The 20199-nt window shown below is 44.2% G+C and overlaps 1 protein-coding gene across 1 annotated transcript in view; it reads left to right on the top strand.

Annotated features, from left to right (window-relative positions):
* The window catches only part of LOC310785653 (tropomyosin alpha-1 chain-like), a 79126-nt gene that overhangs the window by 28042 nt on the left and 30885 nt on the right, over positions 1 to 20199 (top strand). Inside the window, exons 4-5 of the mRNA XM_083646798.1 lie at positions 12872 to 13005; positions 19952 to 20069. Coding sequence (XP_083502924.1) covers positions 12872 to 13005; positions 19952 to 20069 — 252 coding nt within the window. The remainder of the gene's footprint in view (positions 1 to 12871; positions 13006 to 19951; positions 20070 to 20199) is intronic.

A 20199-nucleotide genomic window follows, 5' to 3' on the forward strand; every position in this document is an offset into this window, starting at 1 on the left:
ACAACATCACAAGTTTTTGCAGACTTGAATGCTGGTGGTCGTTTGTTCAATTTGCTCTTCTGTATGGTATTGGACATTTAAAGATGATACACACTCAACTCAACATAGCCTAAGATCTTGCACAAATATGTCCTCTGGTAAATTAGGCATATATAGATAATCAACCAAACAACACTTGACACACAAATATAGCTAACCATTTCACAGCAGTCCAGCCCATGGTGGGAAAGGAACCATTCTTAAAGTTTTAATTATATCGAAATATATGTTGCATGGTTTAGCCTATGCAATGTATGTGTATATGTTGTTCCAGATACCCATATTTCAATAAATATAAAGCATTCGTTGATTTGAAGCAGTCGGTTGGTTCTCCATCTTCACGTTCTTCTTCCTCTCGTCATCTGGTCCAAGCTGGTTCACTCGACATCAATGATCTTTATATCACATCTTATTATCCAACCTGCCTGCTCTGACCAGACAACTGGGCTCGTTCTGTGATATTTGCGGTACATTCGGGTACATGATTTACCTTAGTACATAGCCTACACAACAAGGATATTTCTTGGCAATGTTTATTGACAAAAGCACACTGGCAGATACATATACCAAATGGTTCAAAGTAAATCTCTCAAAGTCTCAAATCTGTCAGCATTATACAGTCTATGCATTTGGCTTGTGTTATTGCAATATCCTAGGTTGAACAACTGATGATCAGCAATATTCTCACAGTAATATGTTAACATTATCATTATAAGCTCAGGAGAGCAGAAAATTATATAATGAGCCATGCACATGGGTATTAAAACGTTTCACAAATCCTTTGATCAGGGGGCAATGTGCCTCTGTTGTGTTTTGCTGTTCCTGCTCCATGACCATGGTACTCCGGCGGTCATCCCTTCCCTTGAAGAAACAAACGACACCGTGTTATATTAATTACTATGGGCCCTATCTTCGTACAGGCAATATCCTCCTTCAATGTGTGCAACAAGATGTTGCATAATCTTTTACCAGTCTGTGGTAGCAAGTGCAATTCTCTTCGCAGCCATCTGCTGGGGCAACTGCATCAGAGTTGGCGACTCTAACAAACTGAACAAACTTTTTAGGAGAGCAGGCTCTGTGCTGGGGACCACTCTGGAGCCCCTGGAGGTGGTTGTGGAGGGAAGGATGCTACAAAAAATACTTAAAATCATGGATGACACGACACACGACCTGCTGGCTGGGGACCACTCTGGAGCCCCTGGAGGTGGTTGGTCGGGGTTCCGCGGGGCCCCGCCGGGTACCCGCAAAAAAATGCGGGGGGCGGGTGTTATTTTGTCTTCATTTTATTTGCGGGTTCGGATCTGGGTAGAATAAACAACATGCGGCCCGGGTCGCGGGTGTTGTATAATATATGTATTTTTATTTACTTTTTATATAACGATAATAATACAGTCAGTGTGTAACTTCATGTTTTGTCTGAGTCTGACCTGACGTCTTTGACCTCAATCATTTCCGCTGGTCCTTTCCTTCCGGGTCAGCTCTCCCTCGCTCCGGTCAGGTATAAACAGAAATGACCTAGACCTATGCTAGCTAGCTTGTTGCATTGCATGACAGCTAGCGCCAGCAAGGCTAGCATGTTTCCTTTAGCTGCTGCCTGGCCCTGGCTGGCCTGCTGGCACTGGCACCAGTGACAAAACACCGTCAATGTGCTTAATTGTAAATAACCTTATGCAATGCCTGCCGAGTGCGACTGCACCGACCACCGTTGTTGGCTCTCGTCAGTGACTCAGCCAGAAAAGACCGCTATTCGCTTCCTGTGTGAATTGTGAAACGATCGCAGTTACTTTGGTTATGTTCACTTCAAAAAAAATTATATATGCGGAAGCGGAGCGGGGCGCGGGTCTCATGTCTGCGGGGCGCGGTGGGTTGCGGTACTGATTGATCATATGAGCGGGTTCGCGGAGCGGGGTCGGTACTGCACGTCGCGGGGCCGGGCGGAACCGGGTCTTGAAAATCAGACCCGCGCAGGACTCTGCGGTGTTAACCACCAGAATTATTCAAAGGTGTGGCCTGGCAATGCCTGGGTGTTACATCAATCATATTCCCGTCTCGCAGTCCATGTAATACAATTGGCGTGAGGCATGCTGTACTTCTCCCCATGCGTAATTTGGATAGGTGTAGGCCTATTGACTGTATATATTATCCCTATCTCATAACGACACCATCACATCATATACCTGTTAAAAACACCTGAGTTTTGATGCAATTCGGGTTATTTTGTTGATTGGGGTGGGACAATAGAAACGTGTTTGCAGCGGGTAAACGGCGGACACAAAAGAAGATTTACAGTGGACTCAATTAAAACTCGACTCGTGCCGAGGCTTGTGCCAGATCGGCTGTGATGCCAACGACCCTCCAGGTAGGGCCGTGAATCTTCACTGACCTCACAATTCGATTCGATTACAATTCAGAGGGCTTCGATTCGATTACGATTATCGATGCATCTCGATGCATCTTAAATCGATGCATCACTTTTTTCCCCCAATACATCTTTTTTCTCACTGTGTGGCTACTTTTAAAATAAAAGTGCATTTGGAATTGCATTGTATTATGATCCATAATTAAAATAAACAACTGCATGTACTTCCATTATATTGTATTTGATTATTATTATTATTATTTTTAAATAATCGATTTTTGACATTTGTGAATCGATGCAGGTGAAGGTGAATAGCCTATTGGTACCAGTTTTCTCAATTAATTTACCATAACCCCTCCTTGCATGTGATAAAAGTTTCTCTGAGAATTATAGTTGATTGCCTCACCGAATAATCTGCTGGTTACCCAATTCTAGCAGCAGAATTTGATGTCCTGGGGTGACACGTCCGTGTGTAATGACGTTTCTGCGCTGCGCAGCGTGGAGATTGTTGCGCGATCAAGCGCAGCGAGTGTTTTAGCGGATAAGAGGTCCTTTTCAAAGCTCTTAGCGCAAAGTAATTGCGATAATGCCATCTATCCCCACATTTTAGCACTGAAACGCCTGCTTTGGCATGTGGCACACCTATGCCCAGTACAATTATAACAGGCATGTGCTTGTGCCCGCCCCAATTTGCATTGCGCACGGCGTTAAACGAGCGCAAACGCTAAATTACCGCTTTTGGGAAGATAGGGCCCCAAAACATTAACGCCACCAAATTTTGGTTACAGTCATAGCAACGGTACCACCTTGCTCGCATGTTTACGTTAGCACACAATGCTAATCGAGCTAGCGTTAGCTTACAAACATGAGCATCACTCAAACAGTCCAACATAGCAGAGCACCAAGTGTGCGATCAAATCCACCTCAGTTATAAAGTTTACCCATAGATATAATAAGTATAATAGCAGTTTACCTTGTGGAGGCATAGCAGCAGCCAGCAGGCTGGAGGCTCACACCACACCATGGTCTCTTGGCCAGGCCCTGGACAAGACTGGTGGTCGGCTGGCTGGACTGCTACTCGGCCATACCTTCAGGCTAAAAGTTATTATATATTTAGTTTTTTGGACCATTTCACCACTGCAACCACCCAGCTAGCGAGGTAGCAAGCTAGCAACCAGAAGCGAACAACAAGATGGCAATCAGTTCAAGCCATGGATCTATTCAAGCCTGTGAGACAAATTCGGAAACTCCCCCGGCAGCCGCCCCCTCTCCCCGTACTTCCTTGTAGCATTAATCATTAGTCCAATCAAGGATGATCAGGAAGCGGGAGATTCAAGCCTCATTTTCTGCTATCAAAACCCAATCAGCTCACATTGTCCAGATTTATATATACAGTCAATGCCTATAATATAAAACATACATACAAATTGACATCAATTAACCAACATACCAGATATTTGCACAGCAAACCACCCTCCCCCCAAAATACAAGCAACACATTGCATGTAAATTGTACAGGCGGTCCACCGGCATACACAGAAAAGGAAGGGCAGACGCCTCTCTGACACTGGGCCCACTCTCCTACAAAGAGATTAATTCATTCATTTATGAATCTGCAACGCCGGATGACGCCTCAACATAACACACGGCAGGAACTGCTACTGCTACTACTAAGCGCATACAGCCGGAGTCCAGCCATAATAAACCGGGGCAGCGTGTATTACAGCATGTGGGATCCCAGCCCTTCGTGGAAGCGACCAAGCCCAGTCTAGCAGCTGCGGATCGCCAATAGGTGCATCTTATTGCCTAATCAGAGTTCAGTACGCCGATACAATTCTGGCCGGATCAGCCGCTCCGGCAAGCCCACTGGGCTACATTACCAATAGGATTTCAGTAATATTATACCAGAGTTACAAATTGAGTTAATTTTTTTTACCTGAACTTTTATTGCTGCTATTACTACCATCACTGTTTTGACTCCTGACACAGTGAAAACAGTATTAAATATGCTAGTGTAGGCTTCAGAAATGGCACGGCTTCACTGCCGCTCAAGCTATCGCGCTGGCCCTTTAGCTCGAGTGGTTAAGGTGTTGTGCAGTGCATGGTAAATGGTAAATGGTAAATGGCCTGCATTTATATAGCGCTTTTATCCAAAGCGCTTTACAATCAGTAGATAGTCTACATTCACCCATTCATACACCGATGGCGGCAGGCTGCCACGCAGGGTGCCTACACACCATCGGGAGCAAGGAGGGTTAAGTGTCTTGCCCAAGGACGCAACGACAGCAGCTGGGAGGGAGCGGGGATCGAGCCGCCAACCCTTGCGTCATTGGCCGACCCGCTCTACCTCCTGAGCTAAAGCCGCCCCCGGTCTGGTCTGTCGAGCCTGAGTTCGTAGCCGGCCTGACGCTACACTAGTAACAGTGGCTAGCATCCATGCTATTGGGTTCTCCTCTGCTGCTGCTAACACCAGGCTGTCAGTCACTTTTGACAGCGTGCCATGGAAATGTCAGTAATATGGCGGCAGTGGGCATGACTTACGTCAGTTGAATACTCTCTAATATTATAATAATGGATTTAATTTGTACAGCACACTTTAAAATACAACGAAATCTCAAGGTGCTTCACAGAGTTAAAACAATCATATCAATAAGCAACATAGTAAAAGCACATAAAACAGATCAGGGGTGATGTGAGTGATGCTCGAGTCTATATGTAGTAGATCACATGTTGAAAGTAACTTGATGTGATGTGAGTGATGCTCTATGTAGTAGATCACATGTTGAAAGTAACTTGATGTGAGTGATGCTCTATGTCAGGGGTGGGCAATTATTTTTCATGGGGGGCCACATGAGAAACCCAGATTGTTGCCGGGGCCGAACAAATATTGTCATGCCGTAACCCATGGATGGGTAACTTTGATGATAGAGAGGGCCACAAAAAATGTCCTCGCTACCAGGTTTTGCTGAGGGCCGAACGGCGCCAGCGTGAAAAATTTGGTGCATTTGAAGCAACGTTTAGAGGAATAACTCATTTTAAATTAACAGTTGTGATGTCATTATTCAGTCTTAACCACCAATATTTCATTCTTTTCTCACTCACTCCTATGTCACCACCTGCTCTCAGGTCTTGAAATTAACTTTTTTGGCCACCTGCCAATATGGCTGCTAGATTTTAAAGTTACCAGCCAATTAGAATTTCCACTAGCCAAAATGTTTTTCTTGAAATAAATCAGAATATGAGTGGGTTAATTTAAGCATAAGTATCAGGGTTAACAGGGTAAGTAAGTAACAGGGTTCCAAAAACACGCACAAATCGCTTGAGGAACAGTTTCTTCCCGCAGGCCACGAGACTCCTAAATATGCACAAATAGTGCAGTAGTCGTACTGCAGTACCGTACTGCAGCTGCTACTATTACGGATGCCTAACGTTTAATTGTAAATTTAAGTGTATGTTTAATAAGGTGCCTAACGTTTAATTGTAAATTTAAGTGTATGTTTAATAAGGTACATGCTATTTGCACATGTATGTATAAAACGTCGAATTTGGAATGTCTGAACACGTCTAACGTATGCACATGACATGTGCACCTATGTGCAATGAATATGCCACTGTCGTATAAGCCACCGACTTGTCTTATTGCTTATAAGATGCCTATTTCTTATTGCCTTATTGCTGTCTTATTGCTTATTGATGCCTATTTCTTATTGCCTATTACTTATTGCTGTTGCCTATTTGTACTATGTCGTAAACGGAGTCCACTGCACAAGAATTTCACACGTGGTACTTGTACCATGGAGTGACAATAAAAATCTTGAATCTCTTGAATCTTGAATCTTGAATCTTGAATCAGTAAGTGGCCCGGGATGATCAAAGCCTTTGTTGAGGGTCACACGAACAAAAATGCAGTCTTGAAGCTAAATAAATCCAAAACCAATTAGTTAATTATTTAAATTTCTAATTCAATGTAGCCTTTTAGTCATAAAGATTATTGAAAGATATTCCATATTCCAGACTAAAATGCTATAACAGAAGTGGAGTATTGGCCAGAATGACATGAACATTTGGACATTTATTCAGCGGGTATCTTGCATGTTGCTTTCAGGTGCACTGTGTAAATTTTTTTTTTTTTTTTTTTTTTTTTTTTTTTTTTTTTTTTTTTTTGCAATTCCATCGCGGGCCACACAGGTGGCGCCCGCGGGCCGTAATTTGCCCATGTATGCTCTATGTAGTAGATCACATGTTGAAATTAACTTGATGTGATGTGAGTGATGCTCTATGTAGTAGATCACATGTTGAAAGTAACTTGATGTGATGTGAGTGATGCTCTATGTAGTAGATCACATGTTGAAAGTAACTTGATGTGAGTGATGCTCTATGTAGTATATCACATGTTGAAAGTAACTTGATGTGATGTGAGTGATGCTCTATGTAGTAGATCACATGTTGAAAGTAACTTGCCCAACACAAAGTGTTACAAAGGGTTTGGTTCCAGGGCTTAATCATACACGACAAGTCCATCTTGCCTCGCTCCAATCTATTGGTTTGAATCTGAACCACCAGGGGCAGACTTTGGTGTGACGCCAGCAGACAGATGGTTCATCCAATCACCTGCCAGGTATTTTTTGAGCAAAGCAAAGTGAAAATGAACAGATCTTAGACCAGCTCCTGCTCGGTCTGACTGCTAACTGCTGTGACTGAAACCAACCGATCCCCTGGTCCATGGACAGGTCAGAGATAACCAAAGCCTGTAGCAAGTCTACGCTGACATCTAGTGGTCAACACCAGACACACCACATGCTGCCATGACAGTCTGCAAAAGTGTTTAGAAACACACAACCCTAACTGTTAGATAGATAGATAGAGTACTTTATTAATCCCTGGGGGAAATTCTTGTGTTACAGCAGAAGCCAATGTCAGTACATCTCAGTAAAACACACAAGAGAAAAAGCCTATGTCAAAAATATGTCAGACATAGATACCATGTCAGAAACATGTCAAGAAAGCACAGCATTTAAGTTATCCTATCTACAATAACGTTAAATAAAATAAGATGAGAAAATAAATTGCACCTGTAATTTACAGCTGTAGCAAGCACACATGTTCTATGTGGCCAAAATGGACATTGTGCAACATCATTATAATTATAACGTGACATACAGCAACAGCAATGATGAAATGAGGGTTCACCAGCGTATCTATGGGAGGGCTGTGGAGGAGAGAGGGAGAGAGGGAGTGAAAGGAGGAGTCTGCTCTCCCTGCATGTACGCCACTTATTATATATGCTAATTAGTGGGCACAAAAGACCTGTAACGCTCTTTAGTGCAGGAGAGCTGCTGGAGCCTCTGACTGAACACACTCTGTTGTCCTGTAACGCTCTTTAGTGCAGGAGAGCTGCTGGAGCCTCTGACTGAACACACTCTGTTGTCCTGTAACACTCTTTAGTGCAGGAGAGCTGCTGGAGCCTCTGACTGAACACACTCTGTTGTCCTGTAACGCTCTTTAGTGCAGGAGAGCTGCTGGAGCCTCTGACTGAACACACTCTGTTGTCCTGTAACACTCTTTAGTGCAGGAGAGCTGCTGGAGCCTCTGACTGAACACACTCTGTTGTCCTGTAACACTCTTTAGTGCAGGAGAGCTGCTGGAGCCTCTGACTGAACACACTCTGTTGTCCTGTAACGCTCTTTAGTGCAGAAGAGCTGCTGGAGCCTCTGACTGAACACACTCTGTTGTCCAGTCAATAGGTCGTGTAGAGGGTGTGTCACATTGTCCATTATTTTGAGCACTTTCTGCAGCGTCCTCCTCTCTCCTCTGTGTGACAGGCTGGAAGTGCTATCAATGCTGTGTACCCCTATGTGGAGGTACTACAGGGGGTACTTGAGAGAAAGGGGAAAATGGAAAAATGTAAGAATAAATCAATTAAATGTTAAAATAAATCTTCAGTAGGCACTAATTGTAATACTCTCTGCACTCAGCCTATGTTTGGGCACCCTAAATCAAGGAACACATGCGGAAGTGATTCTGGAGCTAGCAAAAACCCTTCTCTGGGTTTTAACAGCAGGTTGCATCCATATTCCTGCACTACTGCCACCTGCTGGGGTTAGCAAGCAGCAGTCTCTCTCGTAACGGACAAGCCCGTCTTTTATTGTCACACGAACACCACAATACATGCATGCGGCCACAACACACTCATGCTGACGGTGGCCGGTGAAAAGTGTCCTCTGCATTTAACCCATCCAGGCATGTCCTTTCCTCCGAGGGGCAGGCCAGGAGCAGTGGTCGCTTTCTCGTACATCGCCCGGGGAACAATTTCAGGTGTTGTCGTCACTGGTCGGATGACGATGACGATCTGATCTTCTGCATGTTTTTAGTGGGGGGGTTATACGGAGGAACCCCCAGGGGGGAGCACGGGGAGAACATGCAAACTCCACACAGAGAGAAAGGCCCTTTCGATGAGATAACCCACCTGGGCAGTAGGCACTGAAGATATGGGGGGGAACACAACCACAGCGCCCACAGTGTCCCAGGCAGGGCCCGAAATTAACTTTTTGACCCACCGGCCAGTGGCGGGTAGATGGAAAAAATCTACCCGCCAAGCATATTTCTTACCGGCCAAAAAAAACAAACACATTTTTGTGTCACATATATCCATATATATCAATTTTTTTCAGTACATTTCAAGTAGATAAGGTATTACGTTGAAGAATACACACTTAAATAAGAGGGCAGAGTAAAATTTGAAGCAAATTATTTTAATATATTGATTGATGATTGATTAATCAATAGCCTACATGTCAAGTCAATCTTATCAATACATGTCAAGTCAATCTTGAGCTTAAATTGTTGCAAAAAAAAAAAAAACGCAACTAAAAGTAATAACTGCGACAGTCTCAGTGCAGACAGCGCACAACTTGGGCTACACACCTTTCTCTCCCACTCCACACCTGGCACCTGCGTTAGCTCTCCTGCACTCGTTCTTGGCTCCGCTTCGGCTTTATTGGTGGTAAGCATTTTGATTACCGTAATCTCCTCATCATACGAGCTCGGCAACAAGCGCGAGCGATTGATTCATTGATTGATTCGCCCGATGTAGGCTGTCAATTTAGCAGAGGTTAAAAGAGCTTCTTACCTCCGCTAAATTGACGACTGCATTCCATTCCCCTCCAGTCATGTTTGGTAGCCTATACGGACGGCAGAGCCAGAATGAAACAGTCTCACAAAGCACTCGTGCCAGCTGCGCAGCAAAACACACATAACTATTATCTCCTCATATATACTGTATCATACGAGTGTCGGCAACAAGTGCGAGCGATTGATTCATTCGTTTATTGATTCGCCCGACGTTAGGCTGTCACGCAATTGACACTGCTACGGGAGAGAATGAAACAGCCTCAGGAAGCACTCGTGTTATACTACTGCGCTGAACGCACTAACGTTAAACTAACCTTACGTTTCAGACTGCTCCCTTGTATATTGTGGCTGGGATCAGCGCTCCGCAGCACACTCCCAGCGTTTAACAGTGGGAAAAATACGCTAGGTGGATACAGGCCGGCTACACACAGTTTTAATATTACATGACGACTATTTTGCGACCCGCCACGTGGCGGACAGATGCCAAATCTAACACGCCAAAGCAAAAATATGCCCGCCATTGGCGGGTGGCGGGCTCTAATTTCAGGCCCTGGTCCCAGGCGAGAATCGAACTCAGGACCTTCTAACTGTGAGGCGACAGCGCAGCGCTACCGACTGCGCCACCGTCCCAATGCTACGTGCTGTTTTCATAGGTCTGTAAAAGGAAAACCTGAATTTAATTTACTCATTGTACAATTTAAAAGTAATGAAGTAGAATATTTATTATTTCAATTACTCAAGTAAGAGTACAAGTAGAGCATTTAAAAAATACTGTAAAAGTACAGATCCTAAAAAAAACTACTAAAGTACTTTTACTTGAGTACTTTTACTTGAGTATTTTCATGCTCTTGTAAAGTGGGGCATGTTGGGGTGAGCGGGGAACAACCAGCCTCAAGTGGCCATTCGAGGAACTACAGCTTTCAGTGTCACTCCCTCTGTCAAAGCCCAAGCTAGCCGCCTGGCTTGTCCAGGCTGAGACGGAGGTGTCTGAATGTCATCAGTGTGTTTCTCTGTGTGAGAGTGTGTCACCAGTGTGTTTCCTTGTGTGAGTGTGTGTCACAAGTGTTTGTTTGTTTGTTTGTCATGTTTATTTTGAATATGTATGTAAACAAAACAGAGACAATTTACAGGGCCTTCAAAATTATACACGTTAACAAGTCGATTGAAATAGTATTATGAAATAAAGATGAAGGGGTAACAAATATAGACATATTCGAAAAGGAGTGAGAAGAAGTATAACTTATTAACTAAATTATTATATTTATACTTGTATAACAACACATACTATAGAAATATCCACATATATACATATATATATATATATATGTACATACATACACACATACACATACATACATAAAACACTACCGGTAGTCATATAGTAATAATACATTTTTTTTTTTTTTTTTTTTTTTTTTTTTTACCTTTATTTATACAGGGGGAGTCTCACTGAGAGCAATGCTCTCTTTTTCAGGAGTGCCCTGTTCACATTCACGCACACATTCACACCTGGAAGCTGACCAGTACAACCACAGTCTGATCTGCTGGCCACTGATCAGCTCCACTGACATAACAATTATGTATATATATGACAATAATTGTTGTCATATATACACTATCCCATACATAGTATTCAATAATGTAACTATATAGTTATCAAAAAGATATATACCGTATATATATTTTCCAATGTAGTTATTCATAAATACAAACATAGTCAGACAGACATACGTGTGTTTCTCTGTGTGAGTGTGTGTCACCAGTGTGTTTCCTTGTGTGAGTGTGTCACCAGTGTGTTTCTCTGTGTGAGTGTGTGTCACCAGTGTGTTTCCTTGTGTGAGTGTGTGTCACCAGTGTGTTTCTCTGTTTGAGTGTGTGTCACCAGTGTGTTTCCCTGTGTGAGTGTGTCACCAGTGTGTTTCTCTGTTTGAGTGTGTGTCACCAGTGTGTTTCTCTGTGTGAGTGTGTATCACCAGTGTGTTCCCCTGTGTGTGTTTTTTTTTTTTTTTTACCTTTATTTAACCAGGAAGTCACATTGAGGTTGAAACCTCTTTTACAAGTGAGACCTAGCCAAGACAGGGTCAGCAACGTGAAAAAAGTGTGTGTGAGTGTGTGTCACCAGTGTGTTTCTCTGTGTGAGTGTGTGTCACCAGTGTGTTTCTCTGTGTGAGTGTGTGTCACCAGTGTGTTTCTCTGTGTGAGTGTGTGTCACCAGTGTGCTTCTCTGTTTGAGTGTGTGTCACCAGTGTGTTTCTCTGTGTGACTGTGTGTGTCACCACACCAGTGTGTTTCTCTAGCCCTTTTCCCACTTGCGCTTTGTACCGCAAAATGACCGGAACGTGGTCTAATGCCTGCATGTGGGAAAGGCGCCGTGCCGGTATAAGCGCGACCCCGTCGTCGCGGCCATTTCACCAGTTTTGAGCCAGTCAGAAGAGCGGTATGCCGCGATAGGCAGACAGGTGAGAAAGGGGTCCAGTCATTTTCCGCTATCAGTGCACACAGTAGACAGTCCAACACCAAATACACAGCTGATTGTTCGATATTCCCCTGGTGTTGCGTACCACCAAAGGACTATTGCCAGTCGCAAACGCGCTTCCAGTGGTTTTCGCCACCTGGTGATCTTGCGTGTTAGTGCGGGTCGGACCAGACTCAGCACGTAGTCGAACGTACACCGGGACATGCGAAAATGACGCTTCCATTCCACGTCGTCAAAATTGTTCAGAGCATCTTCCCAAAATAAATTCCCTCCTGGTCTCTCTCGCTTCCAGACGGCTCTAGTCTCACGCAGCAGCGCAGAGGTACATAACACTGTCATGATCTGTCCCCGGTTTAGTCTATTTTCATATTCTGCACGATGTTGAGCGGAGAAGACTGCGAACATGAATCTGTTTCTGTTCGCACGTATATCCCTTTCCATTTTCGCCTTAATTTGTCTGCGTCGCTGTCTACGTTTGAGGAAAAAGCGCGTCAGCAATATTATCAAAAGAGTGGACGCCGGCTCCATGTTTGTTTGTTGTTTTTTTCTGACTGGCCTCAGTGGCCTGCAGCACAGACCCCAGGCCACTCTCCCCCGCCCCCCGCCCCACCCCACCCCACCCCACCCCCCAACATACCGGCTATTTGACGATAAGATTCCCACATGCGAACGCTGAGGTGTGAAGGGAAATTCAGGGAAATGTCTGATATTGACTTACAGGTAATTTTCCGGTACGCATGTGGGAAAAGGGCTTCTGTGTGAGTGTGTGTGTCACCAGTGTGTTTCTCTGTGTGAGTGTGTGTCACCAGTGTGTTTCTCTGTTTGAGTGTGTGTCATCACCAGTGTGTTTCTCTGTGTGTTTCCAGGCTGAGGCGGAGGTGGCCTCTCTGAACAGACGTATCCAGCTGGTGGAGGAGGAGTTGGACCGAGCCCAGGAGAGACTGGCCACAGCTCTGCAGAAGCTGGAGGAGGCAGAGAAGGCTGCTGATGAGAGCGAGAGGTGACAGACCTCCTCTGATTTACATCTAAAATCCTGTGTGCACAGGATTGGTATAGGATAACATGGACAATGTTATTCTTTTATCGGTGTTAGCCAGACACCGGAAGCTGCTAACCTATTAGCGAGCTAATGTAATTGGATTCAAACTGCAGTATACTTTTGCTGGACTCTTCGATATATTAAAGTTTGATAGACAACATTGATTCTAAAATACATCCTAGGATGCGCTGGTACACATCTTCGGTGATGTTTCCTGAGGTCATTGGGTGTTCCGGTCTTTCAACAATCATACACCCTTGCTGAGGCGACCCAGCCAGGGTTGATCCGACCCTGGCTTGTGTCCCAGCGGCATTGGCCCATGGATTGCTCCTCCTGATCCAAAGCCATCTGGAGGCCCTCTCTACAGCCTCCATGGTGGACTTGATGGCTTTCCTTTTTCCAGCCCCAATGATCGATGCCAAGTAGAGTGTAGTAGACCTTGCACCGTGAGTGGCCAGCAAAGCCTCTACTCCCCACTTGGCTCACAGTCTCTCCAACTGTCTTCAGCACCTGGTCGTGTCGCCAGCTGTAGCGGCCCTCCCGCTGTTGGCAACTTCTGAGGATGTGCTCAAGTGAACCTTTCCTGGGGCACAGAGGAGATGCTGGAGAATCACTCATGCCAAAATGTGCAAATTTGCCAGGCTAGGTAGGATATCATACACGGCTTGGACCATGAACTTGATCCGCTAGGGTTTTGCCTTCCAAATATCAGCCCCTCCCACTGTGTCCATGCTCCCTGCTGCCGCATGCCCACCATTCTGCTGGTCCGTTCCTCCTCAACACCAGCCCGCACCTCCTCCAGGAGTTGGCGTCTGTCCTTGCCATGGGACTTGTCAATGTCATATCGAGGTTGTGGGATGGCGTCCAACCCTGCCCATCCTGTTGCAACTGTGCCCCCAAAGCCCAGTCTCAGATGAGATTCCTCTATTTCCAGGCCTTCCTGGGCTATCCACTTCATGATGCCTGCTGATGCCACTCCATAGTCCTTAGAGTCCCGATAGAGCAGTGTCTCTCTTGTGTGACAAACCCTGATCTCCTGGCCGAGGCTGCTGATAGGGAGCTAGAGCTTATTGCCCACCCATACAGTGATGCACTGCATGCATGGTGATAGATTGATTGATTGATATCTTAATTTATTGATTCAATAAATGCAGAATTGTGCAAGACAATACAACAAAACAATATTGATCAAAAGGAGTAAAACACAATAAAGCCCGAGGGCTTGTTTCCATTGTGGTCCTTTGTATGGGACAAGTGGAGTGAGTGTATGTGTGCATGTGTGAGCGCGTGTGTGCGCGGGCAACATAAACAACAAATACATTAAACAACACTAATCAACATCAATCATTCCTTTGATTCAAGAATGATTGACCTTGGAGCCATACACTCAATGACATGAATGAATGGTTATTAAACAACAACAAAAATGCACCAATCAATAAATAAAAAGAGAGACCAGCTCATATAATAAACCAAAGACCTACCAGGGGTTCAAATGCTGCAAGCATACAGGAGACAGAGGAAAATAAAAGGTTAGGAACCCATTTGGGAACCAACCAGCCATTTTTTCAAGGCGAGTTTAAAGGAAAACCTGGAATTAAGGGTCTTTATACTCTCAGGGAGTTTGTTCCATAAAATAGCTGCTGAATAAGAAAAGGTACTCATTAAAGATTTAAATTTGGGGGGAACAATGTTGGAAGTGCTTCCTCTTGTGGAGTAGCCATGTACATCACTGACTTTACAGAAGTAGTCGGTGAGGTAGCGAGGAGCCTCCTAAGGCTAAGGAAGTGAGAGGGGATGAGATGGATTCTGGGATGCAGTTTCAGGATAACCCGTATTAGTTTATTTTGAGACATCTGTAGCCTGTTTTTGAGTTTCATGGTGATTGCCGTGAACCAGGAGGAGCAAGCATAGTCAAAATGACATTGAATCAGAGCATTTGCCAAGGTTACAAGGGCGCCATTATCTATGATGGATGAAATTCTGGCTAAGAATTTGGATTTTTGATTTACTTTGGAAATTACTTTTAAGGCCATGCTCTCTCCAGAGAGTTTGTTATCTAAAATGCAGCCAAGGTAAGTAATCTCCTCCTTCGTGGAAACAGCTATGTCACCAAGCATAATTTTAAACCCGGGGGACTTTTTTAAATTAAAATTTGACCCAAATAAAATGGACTCCGTTTTCCCCAGATGAAGTGATAATTTGTTGTCCGAGAGCCACACACTAACACTGTGAAGCTCACTGCTCAATTTCCTTTCGATCTCCCCCCTGTCCTTGTGAGAGAACAGGAGGGCGGAGTCGTCCGCGAAGAGGAACAGGTTGCAGTCACAGGCCGATTGCATATCGTTTATATAAATTAAAAAGAAAAGAGGCCCTAAAATACTTCCCTGGGGGACCCCACACGTCAGGGGGAGGGGACGAGACAGCGTACCGTTAATGTCCACCACCTGCTCCCTACCCTCCAGGTAGGACCTAACCCAGTTGAGGGAAGTGCTGTTGAAGCCCAGGGCCCCGAGCTCACAAGTTCAAGTTTATTTCGCCATTTGCATTCAAATTTGCATCAAAATGCATTGGAATTTCTTGTTCACAAGCCACACACAAAATATAAGAGCAGCACACATAGGACAGTAAAAAAAAAAGAACAGGGTGAAACATGGGTACAGTCAGCATGTCGGCTCAGTGCAACGGTTGTAAACACACACACACACAGTAGAACGTCATGGTTAACGGTGTCAAATGCTTTTTGAAGGTCCAGCATGACCATACCACAGTATTTACCAGAGTCTACTTCCCTCCTGATGTGATCGGTTAGAAAAAGCAGACAGGTGTCAGTTGAATGTGATTTGATGCAAGATAACTGTCAATTTGTTCAAAAATGACTCTTTCCATTAACTTAGATATGGAAGAGAGAATTGAGACTGGGCGATAATTTCCTGTTTCTAGTTTACTTCCTTTTTTGTGAAGGGGGATTACCCTGGCTTGTTTGAAATCATGGGGGACATGACCTTCTCTAATAGACAGATTGATTATATGAGTAATAAAAGGGGAAATCAAATCGGCTGCATCTCGGATGAACCTGCTTGGGATGTTATCAATACCTGTAGCTTTAGACGGCTTAAAGGCCCTGAGCTTCAACAGCACCACCTCCTCTGACACCTCCTCAAACTGGAAGTCGTCCGACCGTACTCCTAAATTCGAGTAAAAGCTCTCAATGTGGTCTTTACCATACCGTCCAGAGTGGGAGGGTAATTTACTAACCAAGGTGCTAGCAATGGTTGTAAAGAATTTATTAAAGATGCCGGCGACAAGGGATTTATCAGATGTTAGGGTGCCTTCTGAGTTTAAGTTCAAGTTGAGTGATCTTGTTTTGAGCTTGTTATTGTAACCCAATTGTTTTAAAGATTTCCAGAGCTTTTGAGGATCATCTTTATTCTCTGCAATTACCTCATTATAGAACTTTAATTTGGCCTTTTTGATCAGCCTATTGACTACATTTCGGTGCTTTTTAAACAAGCCGAAAGAAGCTTCATCTTTTATCTTCTTGAATTTCTGCAGACTATCATTTCTGACCGTAATGGCTTCAATGATTGCTGCATTGATCCAGGGTTCAGTTCTAGTTTTAAACCTGACCGATTTGACCAGGGCCAGCTGGTTAATAACCCTTAGAAATGATACCTTAAACAAGCACCATGATCTGCCGCTGACATATTGAGAACCTGTGACAAGTCCGATTTTCCTAGCTCGTGTCGTAAGGACTCACTATTATAGTTCCTCATGGATCTAATTTTGACCGTGTGGTGACAATAAAGTCAAAAGTCCCACTGATTGTCACACACCTGAGTGTGCGAAATTTGTTCTCCACATTTGACCCATCCCCTGGGGGAGCGGTGAGCAGCAGCAGTGCCGCGCTCGGGAATCATATGGTGATCTAACCCCCCATTCCAACCCTTTGATGCTGAGTGCCAAGCAGGGAGGCAAATGGGTCCCATTTTTATAGTCTTTGGTATGACTCGGCCGGGGATCGAACTCACAACCTCCCAGTCTCAGGGTGGACACTCAAACCACAAGGCCACTGAGCTGGTATTTATCACCGGTCTCTGAGTTTTACGTGTACAATAAATGAATGCATGATCACTTATGCCATAATCAATTACACTGCTGTTGGAAATATTGGACTTGTCAGATGTAAGCACAAGATCAATAATTGATTGTGACGTGGGGGATACTCTAGTAAACTGAGAAATTAACTGGTGGAGACTAAAAGTTTACAAAAAGCGCTAAAGGCTTTGAAACTGGAGGAGTCCTGTTTTATCATATGGGATTGCAATGCCATCCAAAAAGAAACAAAACTTATCCACCACTTTTCCTCTCTTCAACACAATGGCTCACATTAAACTCAGAATTCTAACTTTTCAGAATTCTGACTTTATTCTCAGAATCCTGACTTAAACTCAGAACCCCCCACAAAAAAGTGGCCCTAATCGTCTTAGCCAGCTCAGTGGCCTTATGGTGGTAGTGTCCGCCCTGAGACTGGGAGGTCGTGAGTTCGATCCCCGGCCGAGTCATACCAAAGACAGTATTGTCAGGTACACTGCAGGTCAGTATTGTCAGGGACACTGCAGGTCAGTATTGTCAGGCCCTGCAGGTCAGTATTGTCAGGGACACTGCAGGTCAGTATTGTCAGGGACCAGTAGTATTGTCAGGGACCCTGCAGATCAGTATTGTCAGGGACCCTGCAGATCAGTATTGTCAGGGACCCTGCAGGTCAGTATTGTCAGGGACTCTGCAGGTCATCCGGCTGCCAGCTTATTTAATCTACTCCTCCTGGGCAGACGCTACCGCTCCACCACTCGCTTTCCCAAGCGCAGTGCGCAGTCTGAATGATAATGGTAAATGGTAAATGGCCTGCATTTATATAGCGCTTTTATCCAAAGCGCTTTACAATCAGTAGGTACATTCACCCATTCATACACTGATGGCGGCAGGCTACCACGCAGGGTGCTGGCACACCATCAGGAGCAATTTGGGGTTCAGTATCTTGCCCAAGGACACTTCGACATGCAGACTGGAGGAGGCGGGAATCGAACCACCGACCTCTTCTATCCAAAGCGATTAGTGGACGACCCGCTCTACCTCCTGAGCTACAGCCGCCCCGGCATACCAAATGTTAGATGTAAATCTTTTATTTTGTACACTTTAATTGCCCTGCACTTTGTATCTGAGCCAGATGATTGGTGCCTGTCTACAAGTGTATTTATCCATTTTATTCTCTTTTACTCTTTTTAGGCCGGTGCTTGCACTGGCCTATAGGAGCACGTGTGTCCCAATCGCTCCTGTCACCCTTCCTGTCACCCTTCCTGGCACCCTTTCATCAAGATGGGCTTTTACTTTGAAATTTGTTTTATTTGACGAATGTCCGGTTTCGGACTTCCTGTCTGCCCTGATCTGATCTTGTTTAGCTTGACAGAGTCGCTCACGGCTGGCACCCATGTTAACGTTACGCGTGACGCAACAAATAAACAAACACACATTTCCCAGTGTCTCTGGACATCAACAGTAGCGGGAGACGTCTCCCCTTCCAGCAAATATACATGAATGTTATGCGTAAGGAACATGAACATCTTACCGCGAGGGAGAGAGCTAAGATAAGTAGCTAACAGCTGAGCTAAGTAGGCTATAACTAGCGTGTTAGCCGATCGGAAAAGCATGTAAACAGCGGTGAGATCTCCTTTATTAAAGTATGCAACCATTTCCAATGAACAAATGACATGTAGCCTTCAACTTTAAAACAAAACAATGTGCTTCTGCTTACTTCTTACATTCACCTCTGTATGGCAGTGAGTGCAGACAGTGCAACCCCAGTGGCATGTAGCCCTCAAGTATTTAAAACAAAAACAATAGTGCTTCTGCTGCTTACTTAGCCTCCATTCAACTTTTTATGGCAGACCTGTTCAAAGAATTCAAGGTGGGTTCATTCTTTCAAACGGTGTAAAATAACATGTTTAACAACATATCAAACGGACCTTATCCTGTCACATTAGTTTTTGAGATAGCTGGCAATGCATTGTGTAACCAAAAAAACGTTTGGCTAACGTTAACGTTAACGTGTTTTGTAATGGAATCTTTATGGGACACGGCTAATACCTGGCACAGCGTTAGCTAGCATAGTGTAGCACGTGTGCAATGCAAATGGATTATGGAACTATGGCTAAGTTTGGCTCTTAGCCGTGTCCCATAATGATTCCATTACAAATATTGCATTTCACATGTGACATGTTATTTTACTAAAAATAATACATTTTACCATCATTTCAAGTAGAATGATACCACCCAAGTAAGAATATTTCAAGTGTTCCAAGTGCTTTACTGAAATAGTTGGACCATATAATGATAATACAATTATCTCAACCTTAAAAGGTTACATATAGGTGCCAAAAAGCCATAAATTCACATCAAACAACAAAGAAAAACAACAATTATAATTCAAGTTTAAACAGTAAGTGTGCAGCTGCAGCATTTATAAAAAAAAAAAAAATCTTTATCCTGCATCCCTAAACACAAACAGGGAAAAAAGGTGGAAAATCAGATGACGGCTTATATGTGTTCTGTTGATTGTTAAAATGTGTATGGGTATACATGGGTGATCCCATGCACCGGCCGTATGCCAGGTTTCAACCTGGCCTTGTTTTTCTTCTTTTACTCTTTTATACAGTACCTACATGTTTTTATACTTTCTCAGTGTGATTAGTTATATATGTTTTATGTTTTTAAGCCCCTTGCACTTCAATTCCAATGTAGTTTCTACAAATGGCAAATAAACACTCTGACTCTCTGACTCTGTGTGTGTGTGTGTGTGTGTGTGTGTGTGTGTGTGTGTGTGTGTGTGTGTGTGTGTGTGTGTGTAAAGGGGTATGAAGGTGATAGAAAACCGAGCCTTAAAGGATGAGGAGAAGATGGAGCTCCAGGAGATCCAGCTGAAGGAGGCCAAACACATCGCTGAGGAGGCTGACCGCAAGTACGAGGAGGTGAGAACACACATGCACACACCCACACACACACATCATGGTAAAATGGTAAATGGCCTGCATTTATATAGCGCTTTTATCCAAAGCGCTATACAATCAGTAGGTGCATTCACCCATTCATACACTGATG

The sequence above is a fragment of the Poromitra crassiceps genome (genome assembly GCF_964638095.1).
Source record: "Poromitra crassiceps genome assembly, chromosome: 11".
Lineage (NCBI taxonomy): Eukaryota > Metazoa > Chordata > Actinopteri > Beryciformes > Melamphaidae > Poromitra > Poromitra crassiceps.